The sequence below is a fragment of the Spinacia oleracea genome, chromosome 3 (genome assembly GCF_020520425.1).
Source record: "Spinacia oleracea cultivar Varoflay chromosome 3, BTI_SOV_V1, whole genome shotgun sequence".
Classification (NCBI taxonomy): Eukaryota; Viridiplantae; Streptophyta; class Magnoliopsida; order Caryophyllales; family Amaranthaceae; genus Spinacia; species Spinacia oleracea.
Genome location: NC_079489.1, coordinates 6,878,542 through 6,896,791, shown reverse-complemented (window position 1 = coordinate 6,896,791; position 18,250 = coordinate 6,878,542). Strand labels below are relative to the sequence as shown.

General features: G+C 34.6%; 3 protein-coding genes across 3 annotated transcripts; 1 reads left to right on the top strand and 2 right to left on the bottom strand.

The window, feature by feature from the left end:
• Positions 1-799: 799 nt before the first annotated feature.
• LOC110796551 (small heat shock protein, chloroplastic) lies at positions 800-4,093 on the bottom strand. Its single transcript, XM_022001614.2, has 2 exons — positions 3,663-4,093; positions 800-1,474 (listed from the first exon to the last, which is right to left on the bottom strand). The coding sequence occupies exons 1-2, from the start codon at positions 3,952-3,954 to the stop codon at positions 1,056-1,058; spliced, it is 711 nt and encodes a 236-aa protein (XP_021857306.2). The 5' UTR covers positions 3,955-4,093; the 3' UTR covers positions 800-1,055.
• A 3,559-nt stretch (positions 4,094-7,652) lies between these two features.
• LOC110797365 (protein IQ-DOMAIN 17) lies at positions 7,653-11,134 on the top strand. The gene is made up of 5 exons (XM_022002477.2): positions 7,653-8,053; positions 8,156-8,464; positions 9,258-9,467; positions 9,575-9,703; positions 10,441-11,134. The coding sequence occupies exons 1-5, from the start codon at positions 7,916-7,918 to the stop codon at positions 10,972-10,974; spliced, it is 1,320 nt and encodes a 439-aa protein (XP_021858169.1). The 5' UTR covers positions 7,653-7,915; the 3' UTR covers positions 10,975-11,134.
• A 4-nt stretch (positions 11,135-11,138) lies between these two features.
• Positions 11,139-14,268, bottom strand: LOC110797355 (growth-regulating factor 7). The gene is made up of 4 exons (XM_022002465.2): positions 13,472-14,268; positions 12,612-12,791; positions 12,030-12,438; positions 11,139-11,925 (listed from the first exon to the last, which is right to left on the bottom strand). Exons 1-4 carry the CDS (start codon positions 13,911-13,913, stop codon positions 11,376-11,378), a joined length of 1,581 nt encoding a protein of 526 aa, XP_021858157.2. The 5' UTR covers positions 13,914-14,268; the 3' UTR covers positions 11,139-11,375.
• Between the last annotated feature and the right edge of the window lie 3,982 nt (positions 14,269-18,250).

Here is an 18,250-nt window from a genome sequence, read left to right as displayed (position 1 = left end):
GGTCTGCTTGTAATGGTAACATTAGGAGGGTCGCATACTTGTGGCGGCACTTTGTTGGCGCCAAGGTCGAAGTTGTTTCATAACGAACTTGCCCTTTCGCAAAATTATACTTCTAACTCTTATTGAATAGGATGAAAATTGAAATAATGTCGGGTCATGTTGTACCAAAAGTTTCAAAATTGTAGCACAAACACCGCTGAAGCCTCGTGCTCGTGTGCTAGGCCGGGCCATATCGTCATTATTTTATCAATTTAACATGTTTAATCGTGTTTTTCTCAAAAATATGCGGCCTAAGGCCAACCCACGACTTAGTACTCATGTCGGGCCGTGATTTTTCCATACTCATACCTAGTTTTACTTTTTCGTGCTGGACCACACCATCCCTCGGGCTGGGCCGGCCCGGTGTCATAGTAATACTTGAGAAATTGTATTATTTAATCCTGAAAATACCTTCTAATTTATACTCCGTATCAATTAGTATAATTCTTCTTAAACTTAGGCTCCATTCTATTGGACTTATTTTGACTAAACTTATATTATCTGAACTTATTTTATCTGAAAAAAGCTTATTTTGTTTGAAATAAACTGATTTTTGTGTGAAAATGCCTGAAAAAACTTATTTTTGTAGAACTTATATTAATGAACTTATCTGAACTTATTTTACTTAAAACTTATTTTGTCTGAAATAAACTTATTTGTGTGTAAAAACATATGAAATAACTTATTTTTAGCAGAATTTATATTATCTGAATTTATCTGAAATTTTCTGAACTTATTTTGTTTGAAATAAGTCAAAATAAGTCGAACATAACAGAGCCTTAATTGTGTAATTACACTTTTTTTTCGATCTTTCACTAAACAAGGTTCATAGATTCACATACAAAATATGTGAACAAACACATGTGCTAGAGCTAAATACACTCGGTTACACAATAGATGATGTATACATTCTTACATTAGTTACATAATACAATGTTTTACGAGCTTCTTTCCAATCTTAAACTTAGGCTCCCTTCAATTAGAACATAACCATTCAACTATGAAAGACAATTATCTCACTGAATTTGTACATCGACAACCTTGCGTTCAACCGTAGCCTTAGGAATCGAGATATTAAGAACACCATTTTTAAGCTCAGCCTTAATCTGATCCATCTCACAATTATCAGGCAATTGAAGTCTAGTATCATACGAGCTATAGCTTCTTTTACCCCATGTATCGTTACCTCCTTCTTCCTTCTTATGTTCTCCTTTGATTACAAGCATTTTATCCTCGACCGATACTTTGACGTCCTCTTTGTCGAGTCCCGGCATATCGAACCTCATCTTGTACTCGTTATCGTCCTCCATTACGTCCCATGGGGATCGCATTTCGCCGATTCTTCCTGGCATTGTTAAGGTGTCTTCGAAGAGGCGGTCCATTGTGTCCAATATTTGGCGCATTGATCTCATTGGTGAGAATGAGTCGTTAAGCCCTGCAAAGTTCAAGTACCATGCATTTAAGCATTAAAATGTTTAACCATTTTGAGTATATCCTCTGTTTCCCCTGTTTTCCTCTGTTCTATGTGATTTTATTCAGCAAATTAAAGTGCACTTTTTTATTATAAAATAAAATAAAGGAAAGGAAATGAAAATCGCTTTTGTATTCTATTTCTTTCTAGTTGTTGTATTCTTTAATCACACCTATTAATGCAACTTTAGCAGTTTAGCAATATCATGGATCTTTTATCAAATTAACTACTTTTACAATTTTATTTATCAAAATAGTTACTTTTGAATGCTATTTCCCAAACTAGCTACTATTTATTTATCAAAACGACTATTTTGACTTTGAGGCAAAAAAAAAGAAAAAAAAAAACAATGACCCGGTTTGAGTTATTTTTAGTAGTGAACCGGTTTGGGTTTTTTTAATATTTCTATTTTTCCATTTTTCAAACGACTATTTCTATTTTTCCAATTAACCATCGACATTCATAAACCCTAATATTTTTCGATTGAAGATTCCAATAGAAAAATTGATAAAAATATGTAATTTTCTTTCTCTTTGAATATTTAAAGCTTATTATTCATGCATATTATATTTAATTATATTCAATTTTATGGAACTTTGGTTTCAATTCTAATAAGAAATCAGAAATTTCTTTGGGTTGAGAAAATTTGAGAATTGTATACTTTGATTGAGGGTTAACGTCTATTATAAGAGAGATTTTAGCTTACGAGGTTGTAAGCCTCAGATATGTTTTTTCCTTTATTTTCTACACTTTGGGTTGGTTTATTGTGTAAGACAATAAAACTTAGTTGCATACCGTAGTATTTTTTTGTTTTGCCTAAAACTAAGGGCTTATTATGATATGTGTGCGATTGGATCAATGTTTATGTTTGCATGGTCCTTTATTCTAAGTATAATACAAGTTATTTTCTTTAAAATAAAGTAATTATTCTTTAGTTTGTAATTTATGTTTTGAGTTGATTTTATTTGAGTATGCTTTGTCTAAAAGTAGCTATTTTGGTATATAAAATAAATAGCAAAAAGAGGGGAAATAGAATGAATGTTTGTTAAATGGTTTGGTTTGATTTTAGTAGCAAAAATTACTCGTTTTTTAGTCTTAAAAAAAAACCAAATCAAATAAAACCGGTTCATTATTAAAAACACCCAAAGCGGTTCACTACTAAAAAAAAAAAACTCAAACCGATTCATTATTTATTTATTTATTGTCTTAAAGTCAAATTAGTCGTTTTGGAAAATAAATAGTAGCTAATTTGGGAAATAGAATTCAAAAATAGCTATTTGGTAAATAAAATTGTAAAAGTAGTCATTTTGATAAAAGATCCCCGTATCAGTAAGCAAAAATGATTCTTTTTTAAAAAAAATCACGTCCGTCATTCTTTATTAGTTGCAATATTTTGACATCTATATTATTCATAAATTAAAATATAATCGAGTAAAACTTATTAAATTCATCAATTTATACTTTTACAATATCATTTTTTTCAATTTTTATTTAAATAATTAAAGATATAAACAATCAAAGATGTGCATATAAGTCAAAACATCTATACTATATATTAAAAGGCGTTTACAAGAAAGTATACGTGACACGTGACGCTCTGCTTATGGGTCGTTCTCTCCATGTAATATTCATCTACATAAAAAAAATGGCAAATATGATTTGTGTAAGGTTTGAACTCATGACCTTGAGTTTAAACAATAAAGCTTTTACCACTAAGCTATTGCATTCTTTATGTTATCATTACAAAAATATATATATAAGTAAACGTAAATTTTATTAATGTAGTAACCCAAGGCATCGCCCAAGCCTAAAAACTAGTTATAAATAAAATAGAACCCATGAAGTATACTAATAAACTACACACTAATTAAGACCTAAGTACCTAACTATGTTAATTATGATTCTACGTGATTATATTTTCTAATTAAAATAAAATGCCAACCAAGTCAAAAGTCAAAATGTAAATAATGGTCATTTACTCATTTGTTCAAAAACAACCCAAAACTAAGCCTTCATTTTAGTATAATGGTTGTTTTATTGTTATTCACTTGCTAACATTTGTTACAAACCCATAACTGAAACATGCTGCGTGCAAATACGTCTCATATGAAAGAATTTGATAATGACTAATGGTACATTTAATTGAACTTACCAAAAGGAGAGATATCGACAGCGAGCCTTCGAGGGCGGCGTTCAACAGCGGCGGACTGGTTGCGGTTAGAGTTGTTACTCTTTTGAAGCTGTACATCAACTTGATGACCACCTTCTTTATTCTCTGCACCGCCTGCTTGTTGAGCTTTTACGACTAATCGTGATCCCAAAGACGGCTTTTTCGGTACCGGAAAAGCCACAGAACACGGCCTTAGACCAACTAGTTTGCTAAAACTCCTGCTTGAAACTAGTGGTGCAGTTGAAGCATTGCATACCATACCTTTGCTTGCCATTTTTTTCCCTTACAAAAAATTAACTTTCTTTTAAAATAAGATCAAATTTCCAAGTAATTGTTGATTTGTCTAATTAATCTTTTATGTACGAAAGTGAGAAGACTAGAAGAGTGAAGTGGGTTTATATATTGAAAGAAGGAAGAAATGTGTTTTGGTTGGGAGAAATCGTGAAGGATTGAGTGCAACTATGAAGTTTCTAGGTTGTGATGTTTTACGGTGTCGTTTTCTGGGTTCTAGCTAGTTCTGTCTCTTTTATTCGGGAAGCCTCTTGATTTTGCGATACACGTCGAACGTTGTATTTTGGCTTCACTTTGTATTATTACAAAGAAACATCTTATTTACAGATCATCTTATTTACAGATCAATTAATTAGAGTTAGATAGATGTCAAGTAATTTAGTTGGTAAAGTCTTGTGGGAATGGTGTACAAAATTTGGAATCGAGTCTCGTTTATCTTGCACGTTGTGCCTCTCTCTACACCAAAAAAAAAAAAAAAAAATTAACCAGAGGTGGGCACGTGCTGGGACTAAAGATGGTTGTGGGTCAGGTCGGGTTACGGGGCCCATGTTGTTTCGTGCCGGGCCGAAAAGTTAAAAACAGGGCCCAAGCCCACGGGCTTTCGTGCTGGCCATGTCGGCCCGTCGTGCTTAGGCTACTTTTACTAAATTTAGCGTGTTTTGTCGTGTCGGGTCGAGTCGTGTCGTGCCTTGTCGTGCTTTGACCCAGACCCGGCCCACGACCCATGACTTCGTGCTTGTGCCGAACCGTGCTTTTTTCGTGCTTGTGTCGGGCCGGGCTATTTTCGTGTCGGGTCGGGCTTCGGGCCGGTCCGGCCCACAGCCATCTTTTGTTGGGACGTATAGGCCCATGTATATCTTGCCATATTGTACTTAGAATGGGTCAAGGAAAAATGAGTTGTACCATGCTTTTGTCTGTCTTTTAATAAATGAGGCTCATGTATGACTGATCTCACGTGTTTGGGCAATCAAACCCCTTACTAATTTTAAGCGTATTTGTAAGTTGGTTAAAAGTAAGTGTATTGGGGATTTCTGTCGGACTCGTGCCAAATCTCAAAAAAAAAAAATGGAGAATGGCCCATCGATAGCCTCTCGCACTCTATTTGAGCCAATTTTATGTTGAAATAACAACCCGTGTGTTGGCCCGTCACATGCCCAACCTAGTTACTCCCTCCGTCCCGCAATACTCGACCCGGTTTGACCGGCACAGAGTTTAAGGAACTTGAATTGACTTATTTAATTTAATAGGTAGTAGTTGATAGTGGGGTATTATTTTAATGTAGTTAGTGAGAGGTGGGTTAAGAGGTGAGGTTGGTGGAGAGTATGGGTTGAATTTTTAATTATTTTTTGTATGGAGTAGGGGGTAGGTGGGTTAATAGGGGTGGAGTGAGAAATAATATAATATTGTTAGAATATTTCCATTTTTAGAAACAGGTCAAGTATTAAGGGACGGTCCGATAAGGAAAACAGGTCAAGTATTCCGGGACGGAGGGAGTACTTCATGTGACATTTGATTTGTATGGCAAAGTTTATTACTCCTCGAATGGAACTTCACAAATTAGTATAGGATAAGTGATTTCGGCACAACATAGTGAGACAGTTATCCACGTGTGACTATTACATTAGTTATTTACTTATTTCCCATTAAAAAAAATAAGACAAATATATACGAAGTAAGATTGATGGACTACTCCACCTATTATCACCAATCAATTCTAGAATAGAACTTATTGGGCTTATATGTGACCAATCTGTTCTTTTGTAAGGACTTGTGTATAATTCAATGTTTTTATGACAACAAAAATGAATTTTGGTACACCAGTGAGAGAGCACAATAACACAACAATTAAATTCGATTACGAGTACTTCCGTATCATTTAACATGAGGTGTCTACAACAGAACACCAGGAGCAATAATAGTAATCTGAGTATCGCAGTAGTACAGCATCTCACTTCCTAAACTAACTATCAACATAAGGACAAAATTAAGCACAATTCCACTAACCAAAAGGGGTACTTGAATCCTGCTGCAAGCTCAAATCATTGTCCTTTACTGTTGGTTCTTAGTTCTAGTAAGTACTCCTACTAACACTCATCCAACGCATAGCTCATTTGGTGAAGTAAATGGGCCAAGTCCGAAAATATATGACGTGCTTAGGGTTCAAATCCCGTGAAAAACACAACTCTTTGTAAACTGACCAATAATGTATGACATGTTTAGCAGGGTTCAAATTCCGTGAGAAACACAACTCCTTATAAACTGACCAATTGCAAATGTCACAACTTTATTTCCTTTACGATGCTCGAGAGACCGGACAGTGGCCCTGGAGGCGAGAGTTTCGACTTTTGAAAATATTCCTACTTAGTACTAAGTTACTAATAACAAGCAGCAAGTACGTACCATTCGATATTACAGTAAAAATACTGTAATAAAACAACACGTGAAAGGTGAAACCATGAGAGTTTATCAGGACCTTAGTAACTGGACTGAACTACTTTAGAGAAAGGAAGTTAAAGCAAATTAAGCTTATTCCCTCTCTCTCTTCCTCTTTTTCTTTTCTTTCTTTATACACACACACTTCAATTGTCTCGAGGTACCTTTAACTCTCATTAAATCATTTCTTTAGTTTTTTTTTTTATAGTTTCTTTATTTACCATTACCAGGGATAATGATATTTTTTGCTTTTCAAACAAACAACCATTTGTCTCACTAATTCACTACTACAAGGTTCAAGAACTACAAGGAAATCAACAAAAATGGCTTTGGTGTGCTATTTGCTCGGTAGTCAAGTCAACAATCAGGGGGCCAACTGAGAAGAACTTTAGCGTTAAGTAGTTTTGTTTTTAGTGTGTTACGTAAGCTCGTTGTTGTAATTTCTGAACCTTATTTTTATGCAAATTAAGCCTATGTAAAATAAAATAAAATAAAATTGTACGTGGTTCTTGGGGATGAGACTTGCGTATGTAGCTAGGCTGATTTACCCATAATTCCTACTAATAATTACAAGAAATTCCATACTGAAAGGGTGATATATACTTCCTCCGTTCTTGAAAACCTTTACACAAAAATAAAAAAAAATGAGGACTAATATTTATATTTGTGAATGGAATTAAGGAAACACAATATAATGGTTTGGAAGAAGTAGGAAAATAAAGTGGCATTTGGATCATAAGGGAGTGTATTAATGTAAGGGTAAAGTGTAACACTTAACTGTAAGATGCAGGCAAAAGTGTGTTGTTATATGAGATTACAAGCTTATATTATGATTTACTTCGATCACATTTCTTTTGTGTAGTAGACTGTACTAAAACATTCTTGTGCTACTCCGTACAAAATTTTCGATTTGTACAAGTGCATTTCTTTTCTTCCTTATGCATGGATAATATTACTGAAAGTCTAGGCCCCAAACTATCATAGAAATGCAACAAAATTATTGAACAAACTGGTAAGATGTTTACAAATCTATGATTTGCATCCGTACGTAGTGATCCATAGTTCAAGATCTCAACACGATCTTGTATATGTACTCCCTCCGTCCTTAAATAAAATTGTCGCAATTGTGACTTTTTATGCACATAAACTACGGAGTACTAGCTTAGCTTTGTACTCTCTTCTTAGTGGACCTTACTGTATTTCAAAGTTCAAATCTTTAATTGTTTTATTTCCTTTTGCAGCAAATACCCGACAGAAGAACTTGTGCACTTTTTTGTTTTGCAGAAGTTGTTTAAAACACACAGTAAGCATATTTACATTCATATTGCAAGTACCACCACCACCAACCTGCATCCTATTTTTAGTTTACAATGACATTTCAGATACCACCCTTCAATTCTGTACTAGGACAATTTTTCTGAACTCTCTTCTTTAATTCTTTGTACCCAATTAAAAGCATCCAAAGCAAATATATATTGTATGCTACTAAAACATAAACCTATGTACTAAAAATGGGGAAGAACAATGGAGGAAGTTCTTCGTGGCTAAGCGCGGTGAAGAAGGCGTTTAGGTCTCCTAGCAAGGATAAGCAGAATAGTGATAAGAGAAGTTGTAGAAGTGAAGATCTTGAACAACAAGAACAAGAAAAGGTGATCATATATTTTCATTCACAACATCATTTCTTGTGGTTTGTTTTGCAGTTTTGATCTGATTTTTATAATATTTGTTGGGTTTTTTATGTGATGTTGCAGAGAAGAGGGAAGAGAAGGTGGCTTTTCGGAAAACCAGCCTTAAACACCAAGGAACAAAATCAAGGGACAAAAGCTACTAATATTAAGTGTCATGGAACTGAAAATGGTGGTGTTGGACCACCAAAATTGGTGGGGGAGGAGGAAAAGAGGAATGCTATTGAGGTGGCGATAGCAACTGCTGCAGCGGCTGAGGCGGCTGTCGCGACAGCTCAGGCGGCAGTTGAGTTTATCAGGATGACTAGGCCATGCATTTTGGTTAAAGAAAATCAAGCTGTTGTTGTCATTCAGAAAGCATTCAGAGGATATCTGGTAGGTTACTTGGGGCCCTCTAATTCCCCCTTACTAACTCTTTGTTCTTCTGTAGTGTATCTATATGTAGTAATTGAGCTTCTTAGGTTGCATGCAAAAGCTGAAATCATAATCTAGAAACTTCATTCCTCCTACAAAATCTTGAATATTGTGGGAATTTTGTGGTGTCATTATTAGTCTGTATTGGTGTTATTTTGTGTATTTGAACCAAAATTAAGGTGTTTTGTGTAGTTTAAACAATAGAATAACTGATTCAGTGTTTCAGCAGAACTAGAACTTACTCGCTTTTCTGACATTAATTTGTGTCATGGCTAAGAACAGAAAATTTGTGTAGCTACTAGCTAGCTAGGTTCATAGCTTAAAGATTAATGCAGCATCTACTGGCACTAACAGGATTAGTACTAATCCCTGTCTCTTCACTTGTTTTAACAGAGCTGATATTGATATTGGTTTTTACTGATAAAAAGCTGTTTTTTTTACTCATTATAACAGTTTTGGAGCTGATTTTCTTGTGTTTTCTACTTATGCAACTCTAACTATTGTTGCTCTTTCTGTAAGAATGGCTCTAGAAAATTAGAAGTGTGTGTATTCGTGTATATGGATTTTGATAACGCGTTGTGAGCATAACTTCTTATTGTTATGAATTTTGATAGAATGTAAGATGTAGAAAATCACAAACCATGTATAGGTTTCTAATCTAACTACCTTTTCAACCTTATTAATACCTTTTTATTATTTTTTGAAAGCTAGTTTACAATGTGAACTAACTTGTGTCATATGTGAATCCTGCTAGGCAAGACGCGCGCTAACTGCACTGAAAGGGCTGGTAAAGCTGCAAGCATTAGTAAGAGGTCACAATGTAAGGAAGAGAACAACATTAGCTCTGACGCGAATGCAAGCTCTTGTCCGGGTTCAAGCTCGAGTTTGTGATCAACGTCGAAGACTGTCAGTCTCACGCGAAGGCAGCCTCAGTTCCACTTCTTTCACTGACAAAATTCCCCTGGTAAGTTTGAGAAAATCTGCAGCAAATTTAACCAGTTTCAGTATCCAACTTTTATGTTACTTACAGGGTTGTTCTGAATTTAGCTAACCCTGTATGCTGCAATGCAGTCAAAATATGAAGATTGGGATGAATTTCAGAGTGTTGAAAGAGAAATCGATTCGACTTCCTTGCTTGGAATCACCCAGGAAGCTGGTTGGAAATCTGAAAGGGATCTTGCTTACGCCTTCTCTGACAAGGTTCTCCTACTCTTTCTCTGTTATAAATTGTTTTCCTGCATCAACAATTTACTAATGCTGCTCTTTATGCTTTAGTTTAAAGATGCAAACAGAAACATGTTTAGAATCTTGTTGATCAAACTACTACATTGCTTGTACTTGAAGGAAACGACTCCTTTTCTTCGCCTTTTTTGTTTTCTTTTTCGATACTAAGTAGGAGAACAACAAGGTGCCCTGTTAAAACCTGTTGCAACAGGTTCCTGAAAATGGGAACCGTAATCGGAACGTGTAACGTGTTGCAACATGTTCCTGAAAATAAAAACCTGAACCTTTGCAACAGGTTTAGACTCAGGGTACCTGTCATTTTAAAATTTTATTTAAAAACTATCTACATTATGGTTTGGGCTTTGATTATTTTATAGTTTGGGCTTTAGTTGTAATTCTATATTTATATTTTCTAAAAATGAGCTTGGATTATTTTATATTTTGGGCATATGAAGCATTTTTATATAGCCCGGTTCCTTATTTGGGTACTTCATGTTAGAATTAGTGTGTAAAGGGTACCCAACAAAGTACCCGTTCCAAAAAAATTGAGAACCGCAACCTGTTGCAACAGGTTCCCAAATTTGTTACCGGAACCTGCACAACAGATTTCAATTCCGATTCAGGGTACCCTGACTTTTTGTTCACCCCTAATACTGAGACAATATGATACTCATTAATCAGTTAATATGTGTTCATGTTTGTTCCATGGGCAGATATGGAAATCCCACATGGAAGAATCAGAAAAGTCAGATGGTGACTTGAACTGGAGGGAAGAAACTCAGTGGGAAAGACCAAGAAGATATTCTTGTGACCAAAGAAACCCCATCAAAGTACTTCAAGCAGACAATGCAAGTCACAGGTTAATGTCAAATTTTCTGAAACTCAGAGAAGAGGAAAGTTCCTACTCATCTCTCCAAACACCCATCAAACTGTACCAACCTGGGCTAAAACATCTACAAGTTCATTCTGCAAGCCCGCGTTGCCCGAGACAAGAGGCACCACTCTACTCAAAGTCTCAGACACCGCGATTGAGTTGCTCTTACAGAAACAACACTGCAGTGCCGAGTTACATGGCAGACACGGCATCTGCTAAGGCTCGAATCAGGTCACATAGTGTGCCTAGAGAAGAAAGACCTTCCACACCCGAAAGAGAGTGGATAGGAATTCCAAAAAGGCGGTTGTTTTTTGGTTCTTCGGAAGAGGTAGCTTCGCCATCTTGCAGAAATACTCCAAGGATGCAGAGATGACTGACATTGGACTATGAAATCTCTAACAGTAATTCTTATAGAAGTGTGTTTAATCTAGTAGAACTCATTGAAGTTTTAGAAGCATCATGTAATGATGCAGAAATCATGTTTTATTCTAGAGATTCAGGAGTTTTTCTGACATTTTACAGTAAAATAACAGGGCATAAATCATAATTCACATCATTTGCACTCTTTCTGCCACCAAACTCCCAAGTTCTACACAAGTTGGAATTCATACACATCAAAAAACATTCAAGAACAAATTAAATTTAAAAAAGCATACAAAATTTCCAGCTGATTAGTTGCAGGAAACATCCAACTAATCCTGGATCACCCCTCATCTACTAAACTCTCTTTGAAGCTTCAAACAACTAACTTCAAGAGAAAAAAAAACAAGCATACTAGTTCAACCAGTGGAATGGCATATCAGAGTTCGCCTTCGAGTTATGGCATGTAGTAGTAGTAGGGCTATTGTTCTCACTGCTATCAGAAAATGAAGCAAGAGTTTTCTGAAGAACACCGGAAGGCGACGAGACTGCAGTCGCCGGTGGAGTGATAAACTCAACCTCACTGACATCAGACATTGTCAGATTACCGGGTCTCAGAACTTCGGCCAACGGCCCACCGGGTGTGGTGGAAGTAGAAACCCATGAGTCAATAAGCCCAAGGCCCATGTGGATTTGACACATCTCCTCATCAATAACATTGGAATTACCTCCATTATTTGAGGATGAATCCCTACCATTGTTTTCATTATTTCCTGCTACACCCATTGACCAAGCATCAATTAAAGGCCTTTCTAACAAGCCCATTTCACCAGATTTATGATTGTAACCAGTATGGGAGTTCAAACTCAAGGGCTCCCCTTCAAATTGTTGCTGAAAAACAGAAGAATTCATGTTTGTGTGCACCAATTGACTCCATTGTTGTTCATCATTCCAACCCAAATTCCTAAAACCAGACATAAAATTCAACATAATTAACACTCAAAAGGACAAAACCCCATCAATATTACACTAATTAGACAAAAGCAAACATGATTAAGAAAACCCCACCTGGAATCCTCAAAAGGGTTAGCAGGAGAAACCAAGGGATGATCAAAGACTGAAACTTTAGATGATGATCCAACACATTGAGGTGGGTTTAGAGAGGAGACATCATCACTCAATCGAGTCTTCTTGGTAGGGGTAACATTGTCTTTTTGTTTATTGTTGTTAGAAAAACTGGAGAGAGAATGTTGTTGTTGTTGTTGTTGTTGTTGTTGTTGTTGAAGTTGTTGTTCCACATGCTTTCTTGAACGGGGACGTCCTCTATGCATGTGACGCTCACAGTACTTTTGGTTAGGCGCCACATCCCTTGAGCACCTCCATTTCTTCCCATCTGTTCTTCTACACCTCCCTGGCTCTGCATCTTTACTATTTCCACCCCATCTCATGCTAAGTCCACCCCCATACTTTCCCATAACTGCCCTTCCACCAATTCCAAAACATAAAAAGAACATGCCCAAGTTAGTACAACACTAAGATCTTATAAATCACATTGAAGTTGACCTCTTTATGTGATTTTGGGGATAATGAGATAATCAATGTACATGCAATAAAAAATAAAAAGGGGGGAGAATGGAGTGAGTGACATACAATAGGAGGCAGGGGTAAAAGTGGAAGGAGGAGATAAATGAGTGGGAAATGAGGAATAGAGAAGATCAGGAGGAACAGGAAGAGATGCCATCATGTACTTGTAAATCATTGCTTGTCTCTCCAATTCTTTCCACTGTGCTGCTGTAAATGGAAACCCCATTGCTGCTGTAGCCATACCACCTGTTTCATCCATTACCCCTAAATTTTAAACAAAAATTATAGATAAAAAGACAAAAATGATGTACCAAAAATGGGTATGAAGTGCTCTGTTTTTAAGTACAATTTTCTTGATATTTGAGAGAAGATAATGTTGTAAAGTTTTCATTTTTATATTCAAAACAGTAAAAAGTGTAGTTTAGAATAGAAAATAGATTTTGATCTTGAGAAGTGAAAACAATTTAAAAATTGGATCTTGCTCTGTTTGATGTTACTAATTACCCAAAATTGCTCTGTTTTAGGTAGAATTGCTCTGTTTTTTTAATGATATTTTCTAGATATTTGGGAGCAGACAACGTTGTAAAGTTTTCGTTTTTATAATCAAGACAGTAAAAAACAAGATTAGAATATAAAATTGAGTTTAAATAGATGATAAAAATCTAATCTATAGAAAAGAAAATAATTAAAAAATAGATCTTGCACTGTTTCAAGCACTAATTACCCAAAATTACTCTGTTTTAAGTACTAGTAACAAAGAACTTCTCTGTTTCAAGTACTAGTTACCCAGAAAAACATTCTAAAGTTCTGATCTTTTTACCAGAAAAATAACAATAAAGTCAACAATATTAAAAATGTGTTGTCATTTTTCCTATGAATTATTAAAAATGAGAGTGGGGGGAGAAGGGGTAAAAAAGTAAAAATACCTGAGTTTCTGAAGAAAGGATTTGCAATTGCAGGAGAAGAAGTGTTGTAATATGAAGAAGAAACATCCAAAGGCTGCAAACCTCTTACAAAACCAGCAGCAGTTGAAGTTGAAGTTGTAGTTGTAGAAGAAGAATGAACAGAGGAAGGGGAATTATCAGCTACAACAGGACTACAACTGTATATATGTGGACTCATCATCATCAGATTGTTGTTGTACACATTACATCTGGGCCCACTGTTTTCATCACTGTGATGATAATCATAATCATGATCATGATGATCAGATCTTCTTGTTTCATTGTACAGAAATGAACGGTCCTGATCTTGCTGTTGCTGCTGATGCAGTTTCAGACCCAACTCCACTACAACAACTTGTTCATTTTCTTGGAATTTCTTCCTTGAAACTCCACTCTCATTACCATTTTCAGTATTATTCTTCATGCTTTTAAAGATAGAAAAGTAAATACTATAACCAGATTGTTATTTTTTTTCTTGTTGGAAAAAAAATTCCCTGTTTTTTTAGTTTCTATAAAAGGAAACTAGGAAATTTCTTTTATAGAAGAATGAAAATTGTTTAGGATTTTTTTTCTGAGTGTTTGAGAAATTGGGTTTTTTGTAAGAAAAAAGGGATTTAATAAATAGAGAAGATTAGAGAGGAAATGGTTGCCGCCATTCTAGGCCTTTGATATGCTTCCATGCTTCCAACATTCTCACCATTTTGCAAAAAAAAGTACACTTATTTTTCTCTCTCTAGATATATTTACTTTCCCTCTCTAGATATATGACATAATTGCGATGTTTATGTCAACTTGCGAGTAAAAATGAATTTTATTTTAACTTTAAATTTTAATCTGGGTATATAGATATTTATTTTTTGAAATGCCACGCAATTGGAGAGGGCTATCTTTTTATGCATGTTGCGTCGTACCGAGGAGTAAAATTTATTTTAATGACATAGGAACTTGAGCCTAAAATTTTATTACAGTACTACTCCTTTTACCGTTGCCTATTTATTGGAGTTAGAAACTAAAAAGAAATTTTAAAAAATCAGTACTATTTTTACATGTAGAAAAGATTTTGGAAAAAACGAAGAAGTAGGGTTGTGGGGATGTTCATCCGTTCAAACCCGGACCGGATTGATCTGGATTGGACAGAAAATCAAAATTTTGATAATTCAATATCTGAAGATCGGACCGATTATGCTTGGATCAGATTCGGATCGGATCGGATCGGATCGGACAAATCAGTCCTAAACCCGAACCGGACCGGTTTGAATCGGTTGTAGACCTATTCTATATGTTTTTATTTTTTCTAAAAATTATAGTAAAAAAGAAAAAAAAATATAAAAAAACCAATTGGTTAAGGCTTTTTTTGAAGATAAAATAAAATATATCACAATATAATAGTAATATTTACTCCCTCCGTATTTTTTTAAGAGATACACTTGTCTTTTCCGGCCGTATTTTTTTAAGAGATACACTTGCCATTTTTGGTAACTTATCAACCCCACCAGCTAATTAAATAATATATCTACTACACTTTATGACCCACCATCCAATTAAAAAATAATTTTACAACTACACCCACCCCACCCCCACCTCCACTTGTTCAAAAGGACATGGTCCCCAATGTACTTATTTATTAAAATATCCACCCCAACCCCACTTCTTTTATTCTTCTTAAGACCCCTGCACAACCAAGTGTATCTCTTAAAAAAATACGGAGGGAGTACAACATAATAACGGAGGGAATTAAAAAAATTTAATAGTTTATATTGTATTTTACAGAATATTAAGGAAAAATCGGTTCAGTCCAAAATTAAATTTTGGACCGGATCGAAACGAAGACCGAAAATTGATATTTTTCGACCCGGAGACACAACCGATTGCCTTCAATCCGGTACTGTTTGGTCTGAGTCCGTCCAGCCCGATCCATTTTTTTGATCCGTACCAACTTGTGCACACACCTACTCACGAGTGTTTTATGTACATTTATTACTCCCTCCGTTTAAAAATGTTTGTTACCTTTGGAATTTGGCACGTTTATTAACGTAAATTAAGTTTATTTTTTTTTAATTTTAAATGTTCTAGATTCAATTATAAATCTGATTTCATCTTTTCAAATTTTGACATTTATTACTCCCTATGAATATAGTGCAAATCTTCTTTCATCTTTTTATTAAAAAAAATATACCTCAATCCACTAATCATTGAAACAACCAATAAGATTATTTTATTATCAAAATGAACCAATAATTAAAAATCACACAGATTGCTAACTTGTCAAATTGTGAATGACATTTATTGAGTTGAAAAGTTGGACCAATTAGAAATAAAAGTTGGCTCATAAAATAATAATAGTAACAAGTTTATAAATAGAAAAATTTTATATGTAACAAACGTTTTGAAACACTATTAAAGGAATACGTAACAAACATTTTGAAACGGAGGGAGTAAGTTTTAAGTAAGTGTTAGTTTCCCTAAAAAAAAGTGTTAGTTTGTTTCTCCTTAGAATTAGATTAGAATTTAGAACTCATTATTAGACAGGGTAGCTCAATGGACAATTGGACATAGAGTTAGGGCCAATTTAATAGGTTTTTATTATTAGATAGAGTCTTTATTCGACAAGTTCAATACACGGTCAAACTTATAACACAATAACTTTGAAAATTAAAATAATTATGATATAAAAAAAATGTATATACTTCATATTCAGTTGTATTCGCATACAACTCATTCTTTTCATTTTTCCTTGCATGACTCGTCCACTATCGGCCCGCTAATGACCTGCGACCCGTCCTTTATTAACCCGGTAAAACTAATCATTTCATTACATTATGACCCACTTTTGACTCCCACACCAACCCTAACCTGACTCATCCAATAACTAGGTTACTAGGTCTACTTATAAGTATTCAATTTGTTGTTCTATTTCATTCACGAGTTTAGATTTCTCGATGCTTGTAGTGATGGAAAAGTAATTTTATGTCAATAATAATGTTGTGTATTTTACCGAGTTAATCACTTGATTGATTGTCGTCTTCTATTTGAATTTGTTTTTGTTTACTCAATTAATGCATTTTAATAAAGTGTCACGGACATTCATTAGACAAACCGTTGAAATTTAGGTTAACTTGAGATAAAGTGAATATGAAATTCGAAGTATTTTTTTGAGGTAAAAGTAAGTTAAAAGTGTTGTATTCATTGGGTGGGGAGGAAGTAAAAACACATATCTGATATGTGTGTCCAAATACATATCAGAACATAAGACAAAATAGGAAAAAGGACAAAAAAAATATTAAATGGTACTTTTCTAAACATAAATGGTACTTTTTTTTACAGAATGGTATTTTTTTTTTACAGAATGGTACTAGAATGGTACTTTTTTTACATGAATGGTACTTCCTTTTTTGTCTTTTAGCTATTTGTCTTTTAGTTGATATGTGTTTGTTGTTGCATGCCCGATATCCGCCTCGACGCACTCATTGGGTGGGTGGCGCTAGTAAATATGGAGAGAGCAGTAGAAATGTCAAATGTAGAATGACATGTGTTGATGAGTAAGGCCAATTGTCAATCCTCAAAACATTCAAACCAACAAATGCTCATTAACTCAAGTTACTGGTTAGGAAGGGTGTTATTTGTTAGTTATAGATGGAGTGGTGTAAATGTGTGATCGATTAAAACAATTTAATAAAGTGACTGTTGTACGCAACTCTTTAAATTAAAACCTTATTTTTGGGCATACCACCCGGTTTACCTTTATGGATAATTCGGATTCGGGACGAGTTTTGAGTTAATAGGTTTCAATCTCCTCCTAATTGTTGTTGCGGGGGATCGAACACGGAGTCTTCTCTACCAAGTTCAGCCTCAATCACCAACCAACCGACAATTGGTAATTAAAACCTTATTGGTGGTTTAATCGATTGTAGTATTATTTTTTTTCTTTTTTGACATAGGCTTAATTTGCATAATAAGAGAAAGTTTTACAAACTACATACTACAAACTATTAAAGCACTTAGGTCTTTATAGACCATTACAGACTTTGCATTGCTAACAAAATAAAAATACATAGGCCACAACACCAAGAGGGAAGTATGCTCTCCTTGTGTCATCTCATGCTTGTCGAACCTGCCTTGTTTACACCACTAACTAGGTGCTATCGTGCTAAGACTATTTGTGAGTGTGAATCCTTTATACGGAGTAAGAGATAGCGTAGAAGCAAGGATGATTACCCATTGGAGTCTCATTCAAAAACCTGTAGAGCTTGAAAGACAAGGAAAGAACCGAAAAGATAACAATGTCCCAATAAAGGGTGGAAAACCTTGTGAATTTAACACAAGTTTTTGGGGGGTTTTTAGCATACTACCCGAGTCAGGTTTAATCGATTGTCAAGGAAGCCAAAAGGTATTGAAATTTGAATACGAATATTTGTAAAACTTAAAAGAAAAAAACATAATTTAAATTAACATAAATAATACCAATAGATGACTTCCTAAATTTAACAGTTAAATACACAAAACTTTTAAAACAATCTTGTGAAATTTAGGATAATTTAAGGGCCTTTTATATTTTATTTTAAAAAAAAACACCTTTTAAAAAAATGTGAAAAAATACCTTATACGTTTAACGAATTGGAAAGAGTAGTTGTCGTTACCTCACAAGAACGAGGAAGTAAATTTCAATAATTGTTATGTATAAGTAAAATATAACATGACAATTCTGTAAATACATTAAACTTTCAATGGTGTCAAAAATGAAAACAATAGTAAAAAAAAAAA